The 13,254-nt window shown below is 40.7% G+C and overlaps 1 protein-coding gene across 1 annotated transcript in view; it reads right to left on the bottom strand.

Moving 5' to 3' along the window:
* Nucleotides 1–13,254, bottom strand: part of LOC132103958 (junction plakoglobin-like) — a 70,907-nt gene that overhangs the window by 10,988 nt on the left and 46,665 nt on the right. Inside the window, exons 4-9 of the mRNA XM_059509070.1 lie at nt 12,923–13,176; nt 11,806–12,044; nt 7,946–8,147; nt 7,704–7,848; nt 3,459–3,562; nt 442–780 (exon numbers count right to left, since the gene is read on the bottom strand). Of these exons, the coding sequence (XP_059365053.1) occupies nt 442–780; nt 3,459–3,562; nt 7,704–7,848; nt 7,946–8,147; nt 11,806–12,044; nt 12,923–13,176 (1,283 nt within the window). The remainder of the gene's footprint in view (nt 1–441; nt 781–3,458; nt 3,563–7,703; nt 7,849–7,945; nt 8,148–11,805; nt 12,045–12,922; nt 13,177–13,254) is intronic.

The following is a 13,254-nucleotide window of genomic DNA, read 5'->3' on the forward strand; positions in this document are numbered from 1 at the left end:
ATCAGACTCCTGATGCCTTTTTGCTTCCAAAAAACTATCAGTGAGACTGTCCTAATTTCCTAACCTTCAAGCCATTCCATACAATTTTTCTTCTATATAACACAAAATTATTTCAGGCATTCTGATACAATGATTTACAGCTCTCAGTCTGTGTATGGCAGTGGTTCCTTGCATATGATACTTGAGGGCTCTTTTATTGTTCCAGCTAGTGTCCTCAAAATTACACCGAAGCCCCAGAGTAGCGTAAGAGTGCTTCTCAATGACTAAGATACGGCAGCAAATCAGCTTAACGTGAGAGGCAAGTCTCAGCACTCTTCGACATCAGAGGCATGCAAGAACTGCCCCCAGATTCAAATCTGACCTTTAAATTTAAACGGCGGAGAGGACTTTCAAATTGGCAGACACACCCACATACACACACACAAAATAACACTTACAGACCTTTACCACAGGCCAATAGTGCGGCTGGCCTAAGAGCTTGGTGATGTCGGGGATGCCGTAGTGCAGACGCACTGCATTCTGGGCTAGCTCTGCATCGAGTTGGCGGCTCGTGAGGTGACGCAGGGCACAGATGGCTGGCTCAGCCACATCCTCCTTCTCTCCAGCCCAGAGCACGGCGTGAAGGAGGGCCTCCACCCCACCGCTCTGAGTGACTAGGGCCTTGTTGCGTGCATTGTTGCAGGTGAGGTTTGACAGGATGCCAGTAGCGCAGGTCAGCATGTTCACGTCATCTGAACCCAGCTGACTCACTAAGATCTGCAGGAGATCGTCCAGACCTTCCTGTGTGGAGATGAAACAATAATATAAGTTAATGCAACCCACATTTCACTTTACACTGCTGTTCAAAAGTTCAGGGTCTATAAGATTTTTGTAATGTTTTGAAAAAAGTCTCCTAAGCTTATCAGTGTTATTTTAGTATGTGTGTGTGTGTACATATGAAGAGTTTGGTTCCAAAGCAAGATAAACAAGTTTTCATCAAAATCGGTATTGTATCTGGTCAGTACTAAAAAGTCAATTTTTCATTTTCCGAAAAATGCGATATTCGTAGAGTTATTAGGTCATGTTTTCTCCCTTTTTTCCCAAACTGCAACAAACACAATTCCACCTTTATTGCAGAGTGCAATATATCCACTCAATCAATCGCAACGCACCATTCCACGCACTATAAACAGTAATGGCGGCGCTCTGAACACACCCGGCATCCTAGTTTTCCTCATCTACTTTTTACTTTGTGATCAACAAACAAAGCTGCACAATAAATTGCATGTGATTGTCAAGTTAGGAAATTTTAAACTGCATTATCAAGTTCGACAAAGTTCGACAAAATATAAATTGCAGAAATGTTAATCCATGCATTTATGACCTCAAGGTTAAATTATTGTAATGCTTTATTGGGTGGTTGTTCTGCACGCTTAGTAAACAAACTACAGCTAGTCCAAAATACAGCAGCAAGAGTTCTTACTAGAACCAGGAAGTATGACCATATTAGCCCGGTCCTGTCAACACTGCACTGGCTCCCTATCAAGCATCGTATAGATTTTAAAATATTGCTTATTACTTATAAAGCCCTGAATGGTTTAGCACCTCAGTATTTGAATGAGCTCCTTTTACATTATAGTCCTCTAAGTCCGCTATGTTCTCAAAACTCAGGCAATTTGATAATACCTAGAATATCAAAATCAACTGCGGGCAGCAGATCCTTTTCCTATTTGGCACCTAAACTCTGGAATAACCCATCTAACATTGTTCGGGAGGCAGACACACTCTTGCAGTTTAAATCTAGATTAAAGACCCATCTCTTTAACCTGGCATTCACATAACATACTAATATGCTTTTAATATCCAAGGATTATTATTATAGGATTTTTAGGCTGCATTAATTAGGTAAACCGGAACCGGAAACACTTCCCATAACAACCTATGTACTTGCTTCATCATTAGAAGAATGGCATCTACGCTAATATTTGTCTGTTTCTCTCTTGTTCCGAGGTCACCGTAGCCACCAGATCCAGTCTATGTCCAGATCAGAGGGTCACTGCAGTCACCCGGATACAGTACGTATCCAGACCAGATGGTCGATCAGCACCTAGAAAGGACCTCTACTGCCCTGAAAGACAGCAGAGACCAGGACAACTAGAGCGCCAGATACAGATCCCCTGTAAAGACCTTGTCTCAGAGGAGCACCAGGACAAGACCACAGGAATCAGATGATTCTTCTGCACAATCTGACTTTGCTGCAGCCTGGAATTGAACTACTGGTTTCGTTTGGTCAGAGGAGAACTGGCCCCCCAACTGAGCCTGGTTTCTCCCAAGGTTTTTTCTCCATTCTGTCACCGATGGAGTTTCGGTTCCTTGCCGCTGTCGCCTCTGGCTTGCTTAGTTGGGGACAATTCATCTACAGCGATATCGTTGACTTGATTGCAAATAAATGCATAGACACTATTTAACTGAACAGAGATGACATAACTGAATCCAGTGATGAACTGCCTTTAACTATCATTTTGCATTATTGACACTGTTTTCCTAATGAATGTTGTGCAGTTGCTTTGACGCAATGTATTTTGTTTAAAGCGCTATATAAATAAAGTGACTTTGACTTTGACAATCCACTCTCAGGTCTGTTACCAAACAACCAACACTGAACAAGCTGCTAACGAGGTAAACGAAATATTAGAAGCTACTTCACTTTGAAAATAGCCTTTTGCAAAAAAAAAAACGTAAGGCATTAGTCACTTGCACTTTAACCGTTAATTCTCCATGATGCTTTGTTTGTCTCGGGTTGCAGTTCCAATAATTCAATAAAGTGAATCAATTAATCTTCAACAGCTCACCTTTTTACGCAAAAAATGTGAAAACTTGAAAACTTTCCTTTTGCCCTTTCATTCAGCGGCTCATCAGTCTTCAGTCTGAGTCTGATCTGTTTCCTCAGTTCAGTGACTGCTGAAGGAAATGGAGCGCTAAATGACTTCTTTCATCATTGGATCATATACGCCGGTGTTTTGGCTCATTTCAAGTGAGAGTGAATGACAGGCATCCGCAGTGAGTTTTGACAGAGTAACTTGTAGATCTGTGCTGCCTGAATTTAAAGTTTTGTTTCAGTCACCAAAAAGAACAGTTTCAAAAGAATGATTTGTCTGTGAACCGGACATCACTCCGTTTGACTGAGGCTCTGGATTACAGGTAATAATGTTGTAAATAATGTTCAGTTTCTTGCACAGACTGATCATTTCTCTTCATAAGACCTCAGTGTATCGTCAGGAGCCACAGGTAGGCTATTCAGTGGTCCTTGATTAGCTTTTTTTATTTCCAAAGACAGGCAGCTGTATTTTATGAATCACCAAAGACCAGAGTTTCAGTAAAAAAATGTCTTTACTGTTCTATTTTGGATGAGCTACTTCTTAAGTACATTACACCATTGTAAAAGCACATGGTCTACAGAGAGGAACAGCTCATTTTACCTGCTTGGTTGCAGCATCAGATAGATTTCTCAAGGTCCACAGGCAGTTCTGTGTCAGGCGCTGACTCGAACATGTGAGATGTTGGCCCAGAGCCTGCATACCTCCTGCCAAATGGAGAGAAAAAGGCTTAGAGTCCATATTTATCGGACTTAGCCACACAAAAAAAGGAAGAAAGGACAAAATTATCCAGCTACACAACCTGCTCTAAAAAGAAGGTGGCTGTATTACTCCATGGATTAGGCATTGTCTGCCAAGGAGAGAGAAATGTCTTTTAGACTCTGCGAAGATAAACTAAAAGCCACATGGCTTAGGAAGATAAAAAGAGGGAAGGAGATTAGGAGACATCCTTGAAAACTGCCTCTCATCCAGTGTTGTAACTACCCAATCCAAGCGAGTGTCAAAACGTCATATGAGAGGAGGACATAGTCATGCCATAACTGTGAAGACTTTTATGAGATCAGCTCTGGAATGCATGACAGAGCGAGATATCTGAGTCCCGCAATCTTCAACATTTTATTTCTAAGTATTAATTCACTGAAAGGTCAGAGTTAATATGGTAAAACCTATACAGTGACCATCATACAATGATATGCTGCTGTTATGTTGATTCATAGTGCCAATGTGGAGGATGCAGATTCAAGTTTAGCTTGTAACGTTTCCAGATCACATTTCCCTTTTCTCCTTAGATTTTTTTTGGCACTCTCCACTGTCTTTGACGGTCATAAAAACTGATTCCTGGTCATGCTGTGCAAAGGAGCTCAGAAAGCTGAATCATCCATTGATTTGCATTCAAATATCAGTTTTTTTTTTTTTTTTTTTTTTTCAAAACTGGCTTTTTTTAATTAACATTTTTATTTAACAAGGATACATACAATTGATCAAAAGTGACAAAAAATAAATGTATAATGTTTTTACAGATAAAAGCTGTTAATTTTGAACTTTCTATTTATTAAAGAATCCTAATCCTTATCATGAAACATAAACATAAAGCAGCACAACTGTTTTTTAACATTTATAGCAATAAGAAATGTTTCTTGAGAAGCAAATCAGCATATTAGAATGGTTTCTGAAGAATCATGTGACACTGAAGATTGGAGTAATGCTGAAAATTCAGCTTTGGGTCATTGAAAAAAAAATAAAAAAAAAAAAAATATATATATATATATATATATGAAGAGTTCAGATGCAAAAGCCTCTAAGTGGCTTAGGATTTTAGGATTTTTATCAAGCTCCTATGCTTAGGTTGAGTCATTTTACTTTAATGGCAATGTGCAGGTCCTTTTCCAGGCTATTAAAGTGAAATAACTGAACATAAATATAGGGGCCTGATAAAAATCCTAATTTTAGATGAAAATTTCAGATGGCATTTAGAGGCTTTTGCATCTGAACTCTTAAGAGACATTTAAAAAAAAATTATAATAATCTTACCAACCCTAAAGTTTTAAAGGGTAGAGTATAAATATAATCTTTTTTAAAATAATAGTTCCCTTTCAGTCGGTCACTCTCGACGGCATGTCGGTGACCGACGCAAAATGGGATATCGCTTCGCGTCCTCTCTCTTCCTTCACTGTCAACGCTCCTGTTTTATATCCTTCCATCTCCTCCGTGGGACTTGAGACCGGTGGGTCGAGCAGGTGTCGCTCATTTCCAAATCAGGATCTCTTTTCTAAGTATGGAGTTGGATTCGGTCGAACAGACAGCGCGCCTCACAGAGGAACGTGCGCGGTCGGTGCTAACCTGCTTGAATACGTTCAAGGGCAGGACAGCGGTCCCACTGAAACTTTTTCAGTGGCTCCTGGGGCATATGGCGGCCGCGGCGGCACTTACACCGCTCGGCCTGTTACATATGAGACCGCTCCAGGACTGGCTTTATGGCCGACTCCCGAGGTTGGCATGGAAGTGCGGCACTCACCGGGTCCAAGTTACACCGGCCTGTCGCCAAACCCTCACCCCATGGTCAGATCTTGCATTTCTCCAGGCAGGGGTGCCCCTAGAGGAGATCTCCAGGCATGCTGTGGTTTACACGGATGCCTCCACCACTGGCTGGGGGGCCACGTACAACGGGCATGCAGTCTCAGGGGTTTGGGCGGGCCCGCAACTGCAGTGGCACATTAGTTGCCTAAAGTTGTTAGCAATGCACCTGGCCTTGAACTGTCTCAAAGGTCTCTTACGAGGAAAGCATGTGCTGGTCCAAACGGACAACACAGCGACTGTTGTGTACATCAACAGACAAGGTGGTCTGCGCTCCCGTCGTATGTCACAACTCGCCCGCCACCTCCTCCTTTGGAGACGGAAGGTTCTGGGTAAGCCTTTGGGTAAGCATGACCTCATCGTCAGGTTCCTTAGAGGGGCCAGGAGGTTAAATCCTTCCCGACCCCCCTCTATACCCTCTTGGGACCTGACTCTAGTGCTTAAATCATTACAGCAGGGCCCATTCAAGCCTTTGCAGTCTGTTGAGCTAAAGGTTCTTTCATTAAAAACTCTGCTCCTGCTTTCACTGGCCTCCATCAAGAATGTAGGGGACCTGCGGCTGACTCCCAGGTAATCCTGAGGCCCCGGCCTGGCTACATGCCCAAGGTTCCCACTACACCATTCAAAGACCAAGTGGTGAACCTGCAAGCGCTGCCCCTGGAAGAGGCAGACCCAGCTCTGGCTTTGTTCTGTCCGGTCCAAGCATTGAGATGCTACATAGACTGGACACAAAGCTTCAGGACCTCAGACCAGCTCTTTGTCTATTAAGGAGGACGGCAAAAGGGGAGTGCCGTCTCTAAGCAGAGGATGGCCCACTGGATTGTGGATGCCATAACCCTGGCTTATCAGTCTCAGGGTGTGCCCTGCCCATTCAGGTTGCGAGCTCACTCAACTAGAAGTGTTGCATCCTTCTGGGCGCTGGCTTGTGGTGTCTCGCTGACAGATATCTGTAGAGCTGCGGGCTGGGTTACCCCTAATACGTTCGCTAGGTTCTATAGCCTTCGTGTAGAGCCGGTATCCTCCTGTGTTCTCACCGCAAACGGGTAGTGGCACTGAGAGGCTCCGGTTAGTGTTGGCTTGCTTAAACTGCTCCAGAGTTTCCATACTGTAGACCCTGTTGAGATCTTCCATCACCCTAGGCAGCTGGACGCGGCGGAACGTCCGGCGCCAGGCCTTCATGATGAATCTGTGAGAACCATGGAAGGCTGGGTTCCATATTGAGACCTAAGCGGTACTCGTATGTGTATAGTCCATGGTATAGCCTTAGACCCGTGTTTCCCCGGCAGATTTCTGCCTTCCCAAGAGGGTTTTAATCCCCTCAAATTTTTCCATATACACCTTTCGCAGCATCCCTGTTCCAAGCAGAATGGGTGCGTTTTCCCAGTGTTAACCAATCTCATCCAGTGAGGTAGTGCTTTGACAATGGTGAGTTGAACTACTTGTTCCGAGCCCCGGCCTACACCTTATAGGGACGCAGGCGGCTCACACAGGGCACTGGAAGGGGCAACACCCATGGCGCTTTGGTAGGGATCCCATTTTGTGTTGGTCACTGACGTGGGGTCTAGAGTGACCGACTGAAAGGGAACGTTTTGGTTACGTATGGTAACCCTCGTTCCCTGAAGGAGGGAACGGAGACACCACGTCCCGTCGCCATGGTTGCTGTACCGCCACTGAGCTGCTGGGTCTCCGGCTCGGCTCCTCAGCGAAAACCTGGTATGCATTGCACCTGCTGCCTTCTTATACTCACGCTGTGATCAGCGGCAGCTGGATGCAATAATTGCATGCCAATGTGCAGTGGCTCGTTTAGTTTACACTCGAAGTAGACTGGTCTATCGAAGCAATATCCCATTTTGCGTCAGTCAACGACGTGGCGTCTCCACTCCCTCCATCAGGGAACGAGGGTTACCATACATAACAGAGACAAATTGTTACACAACAAACAAATGGTTATCATCTGCAGTAATCTCAGAATTAATTCATAATGTAATACTCACTAATGACTATAAAAGTCATGCAAATTCATTCAGCAAAAAGTGAGGAAAAATATCCAAAAAAGCCCACAACACCCTCAGACAAAATCTGAAGCAGAAAAAAAGAGATGGAGATTGTGATATTACAGGGAGATTATACAAAAACGCCCATGAGAACAGACCTTGAGAATGAAAGAAAAGAGAAAAGAATATTCCTCCAGGGTCTTGGAATCAAAAATACATAAAAGTGAGACAAAGGGGAAAAGAGTGTTAAATGAAGAACGTAACACACACATTTACTCACCAGCGTCAACAATAGCCGGCTTGTTGCTTGGACAGACAGAAAGCACCTTCAGGACTCTGCTGGTGGTCCATAGGAGCTTCTCATAGTTGTAGTTTCTCATAATGAACACCAAACTTTCTGGCCCAGCATTTGCCAGGATGATCAACTGTGAAGAGAGAAAAAAACACACAAATTAAGGCCACAAATATACTTTAAGTGCAATCAGTCTCTAAGGCAATGCATTCTCAGTAATGATACGATGCCTTGCTCTCCTGATTGCTGTAAGACAGCAGCTGCAGGCAGTCTGTGGTGATGGCCAGGAACTTGGGGTTAGTCTTTTTCAGAAGAGGGACCATCCTTTGCAGTCCATCGGCCAAACGCACAGCCATCTTGGCTCCCTCCTGGTGCAGTAACAGGTTGTGTAACGTGGTAATGGCATAGAACAGCACTGACTCCATAGGGGAACTGAAGAAAGAATAAAATATTTATAACATTTTCAAATCAAAAAATAGGATGATCCCCATATTTACACGTATACAGACATTTTATGTGTAGTAGTAAGCATGATATTAAAATGTTCCACAATTTAATGCTTTCATACTTTGTTGCACAACAACAAGTTATTAAAATATTATCTCAAAAATATTTATTGTCTATTAAATTAAACATTTATCTTTTTTCTAGTCAATATAAGAATAAAAAAGGTGAAAGGCAAAAACGGTTGGATGATACAACACAAATAAAATTCTTGAACATGTGGAAAAAAGATTAACATTATTAACAATACATAATACATGTACACTACTTATTATTCATTTTTAATAAATAATAAATAAATGATAAAATTCAATTTAATAAATAATGAATAAATATGTACTACTATTTAAATATCATAGAATAGAATAGAATAGAACAGAATAGTATAGTATAGAATAGAATAGAACAGAATGAAAATTATGATGAAATAATAAAGATGAACATTATTAACACAATTCTGATTATTATTAATAAAATAAATAAAATACTATTTATTAATCAAATAAATAACAATAAACAAATATCCAAATTATATATTGTTATTATAGATATTAGAAAATGATGCATTTCAATAACAATTTCTATAAAACTATTAACAATTATTGCTTTTGATTTCATACTGTTAAAATTCAGCATTTGTTAATATTCTTTGCATAGAATTTTCTTCGGAGCTCCAGTTTCCTGGACCACATTTTGAAAATTGAATAGATAATTATTTAAATATAATATGAAAAGTATTATATTATGTATTGTTTCCATTTACTATTACAGTTACAGCATAAATTAGTCTTCCCGATTAGAGAAAAACAGATAGTCCTGCCATCGTTGATCAGGATGCACAAACAAACAACGGTTGCTATCTGGAGGATGCAATGTTTTCACAGAGCTACAAACCAGCCTACAAATGGTTAACGTACAGTTGTCTGTGCATATTAAACTAAAAAATAAAAGAAAACCAGAAAAATTACACACACCATTTAAAGATCTAGATTGCTGTCAAGTTCAGTCTTTGATATATCATCCTTGAGCAAGACATTTAACTATAGACTGCAGCAAGCAGACTGTCCCTGTAACTTAATATGGTGATACCGTGTCAAAGTTGAAGCGGCCCTGGTTGCACGGTCATAAAGATCCTGCTCTACTCTATTATCTCAACATCAGCCGCAAATGGGCTTTCTGACAGAGCAAATTTCCCATCAGAGTCCAAATATATCTCTGAAATGCAGCTCTGCTATAGCCCTTGTTGCAGTATAGTGGACGTATTCATATACAGAAAATGGACACACTCTGGCTTTAGCATTGCTTAGTCACAGCGTTCATTAAAATGCACCAGAGGTTAGGAGATAAAGTAAGCACAAATTAATGTGCACCACAATGAGAGAAGAGCTAAAGTCGCTCACCAAGCTTAATACGATGCTAAAGAAAACGCCAGGTTGACCAGACCAGCAACGGAAGGATTATGGCTTCCCTGCTGACCATCTTAAAACCAGCATGAATTTCCATGCTGGTACAGGCTGATTTGGTTGTGATCTAGCACGGGTCCATCTAGAAACTGTAGCATCCATCAAATATTTGCCACTATTTAACCGAAACCCTTTGTCTGTCCATGTACAGATAAGGGACTAATTAAAACATGAAAGCATTAGACCGGCAAGCATCTGTCAGTCATCGTTTATCTAATATTACAGACACATAAGTCAACACTGGGAATCTGCATTTTCAGAGATGGCTGATATACTGCAGATAAAAATGTGATATTTATTCCTCGATATGGTTTTAATATTTAACAATTTACATAAAAACATAAATTGGGCCAGGTAGCGATTTTTACAAAGTAGATATTTAATGCAAAAATCTAGTCAAAAGCTAAGATAAAGCTTAATAAGAATATTAAAAAAAAAATTTGATCACATTTCTAATTTATTTCTATTTCAATCATGTCAACTCTCTGAACATTTTAGCATGGTGATGGATATGACAATGTTAATCTATTTGGTCTTGGCGGAACAGATCTGCTACACTGTTGTGGCCTAATGGTTAGAGAGTCGGACTCCCAATCGAAAGGTTGTGAGTTCGAGTCCCGGGCCGGCAGGAATTGTGGGTGGGGGGAGTTCATGTACAGTTCTCTCTCCACCTTCAATACCACGACTTAGGTGCCCTTGAGCAAGGCATCGAACCCCCAACTGCTCCCCGGGCGCCACAGCATAAATATCTGCCCACTGCTCCGGGTGTGTGCTCACAGTGTGTGTGTGTGTTCACTGCTCTGTGTGTGTGCATTTCGGATGGGTTAAATGCAGAGCACAAATTCTGAGTATGGGTCACCATACTTGGCTGAATGTCACTTTCACTGCTGCTGAATTGCTGCTGCTGTTGGTCATTGCTGTAGTTGTAGATCATTGCTGCTGCTGCAAGCAAGTACAGAAACTTGCTACTGCCAATGCATACGGCAATACGGTGCAGTGAGTATTTAAGACATGCTGCACAAATAGCATATAATATTTCCTTGTAGCAGATCTATACAGGTGGAGCTGGGGAAGTTGGGGGGTTTCAGAGAACCCTGAAAGCACTGCAGGAATCTCAGGTGAATGCTTAACAGCCATTTAAATGCAAGGCAGTAAGCTCATTGGCTGCATATGCAGCATGAACCAATCAGCTTGTGTCAAGTCATTTAACTCTCTAAATATCATCAGTTATGTTAACACCCAATCAGCCAGCACCATCTAGAGTTAAATGACTGAACTATATATTCTTACAATTTATTTAAACATATATTAATACAATTAAATGTTAAATTATATTAAATTATTAAATTATATATATATATACAAAATTGCAGAGACGAGATGAGGCAAACAGAGGCGAGGATCTATGTGCAGGAGTTTAATAAAAAAAAAATCAGGAACCAACAAGTAATCAAACATGGGTAAAACAAGGAACTCAGACAAGGGCAGGGAGCAATTGACAAAGACTAACTGAAGCTATGGGCTGTTTATACACAGAGACGCAAACAGGATAACAAGGTAACAAGACACACCTGGGAAAGGAATTAAAGACAAACAAAGAAACATAGGACTACAAGTTGACTACAAATGGCACTCTAGACAGGAAGTAACACAAAAGTCCAAACACAAGACAGAGGACCACGGGCAAGATCATGACAATATAATTGCTTTAATGTATTTGTCATATTAATTACACTTATATATTTAACCTAACCCCCTATATATATATATATATATATATATATATATATATATATATATATATATATACACATGATAAAATACATTTTTATGTCATTACATTATCTAATATGCAGTCAATAAAACACAAAATATATTTGGTATTTGCTATTATGTTTGTTAATTTTTTCATTTTTATTTTACAATAATTTTATATATTATTATATTATACATTATTTTCATTTATTTTGGTATTTTATGTTTGTTTGATTTCTTTATCTATTTAGTTTTCATTCATTTTTATTTTAGTTTATCTGTAACATTCTGTTACACCTACATGTTGATCAAGTGCACACACTACAGAAGTAAAACGCTGTGCACAAACACCTCAGACACACACTGACCTGAGCATGCGCACTAGTGCAGGGATGCCGCCTGATTTGAAGATAGCTAGCAGTCCCTCGCGCTGGTGCGAAAGGCTGTGCAGGACACTGGCAGCGCAGCGTGCCGTCTCCAGGTCTCCGGTGTTCTGCATGGCCCTCACCACAGCCGACACCATCTGAGGAGACTGCATGAGCACACGGCGAGACGCCTCCTTCCGAGTAAGCTGGTTCACAATCAGCGCTGCCTTATTTACCACCACCTGCAATGGTAAAATGGTCAAAAAAACTTTTATGTGCAGCAATTCTGGTATATAGAAGTATGATATGACATAACAGCAGTATAGCATACCCTATCCATCTAAACCTATGCATTTTATTTAATAGTTTACCTAAAATGTATTAAATAGTTACCTTCAGGCCATCCATTATGTATTTTAGTTTTGCAATATTTAGCAATAGATCACTTGCTCAGCAATGGATCCTCTGCAGGGAATGGGTGCCATTAGAATGAGATATATATATTTATCTACATATAATCGTTAAATGTATTCTCCAAATAAGAAACTGTAAATTGTTAATATGCAGAAAAAATTAAAAAATATGCTAAATTATTCACATGGCATGATTAGAAAATTTAAGAAATACGGTTTCCAATATCTAAATGTTTTTAGACTTTCAGTGGTTGCATGCTTTCGGCAGCCAGTAACTGAACCTGGAAAACAGATCCTATCCTAAAGTTGTTTGTCATATCACGTCGTAGCACATTTCAGTCCTTTATTTGACTTTATATCCCGTTCTCCTTCCACATTTCTAGTTTGTCTTGTGATATCAATTCCCATCTTGCAGAAGGAAAAGGGTAATGGAAACATGCATCTCATATTATCACATGCACTCTCCGTCTTATTCTCAGAGAATGACAGCTACTAAGTCAACACGTTTGTAATTTTACTCCAGATCATTTAAGACATCAGCTGATGTGGGACACCAACAGAACAAAAGCTAAAGCTTTTGGCCAAACTGTGATGTTTTACACTGTTCCTGTTCTGTTTATCCACAAATCATTTTTTGTTTTTAATCAAAAAGGTTTACTGTGATTATTGTATGTGTATTTTTAATTTGTACGCATCTGGCATTGTACCTGGTCCTCATCGGCCAGCAGTTTGGTGAGCTCTGGTACGGCCCGTGTGGCCAGCTCGGCGTCATCCTGATAGTTGATGAGATGGACGATGGCTGTTTTGAGGAGCTGTGAGGGCTCGGCCAGTCTCTGCACATTGGTGGGCTGGTCTGGATTTCTCTGCGCGGTGAGCACCGTCTCTCCCTCCACTAATGTTTCGGGGAACATGGCCGCACGTACTCTCTGGGCTCGAGTTAGACTGTACAGAGCCTCCATATCTGAGTACAGATGAAGAAAGAATCATATTAAACCAACTAGCCACTCAAGGTGATGCATTACAGTAATTTTAACACTTA

This window comes from Carassius carassius, chromosome 25, assembly GCF_963082965.1.
Source record: "Carassius carassius chromosome 25, fCarCar2.1, whole genome shotgun sequence".
Classification (NCBI taxonomy): domain Eukaryota; kingdom Metazoa; phylum Chordata; class Actinopteri; order Cypriniformes; family Cyprinidae; genus Carassius; species Carassius carassius.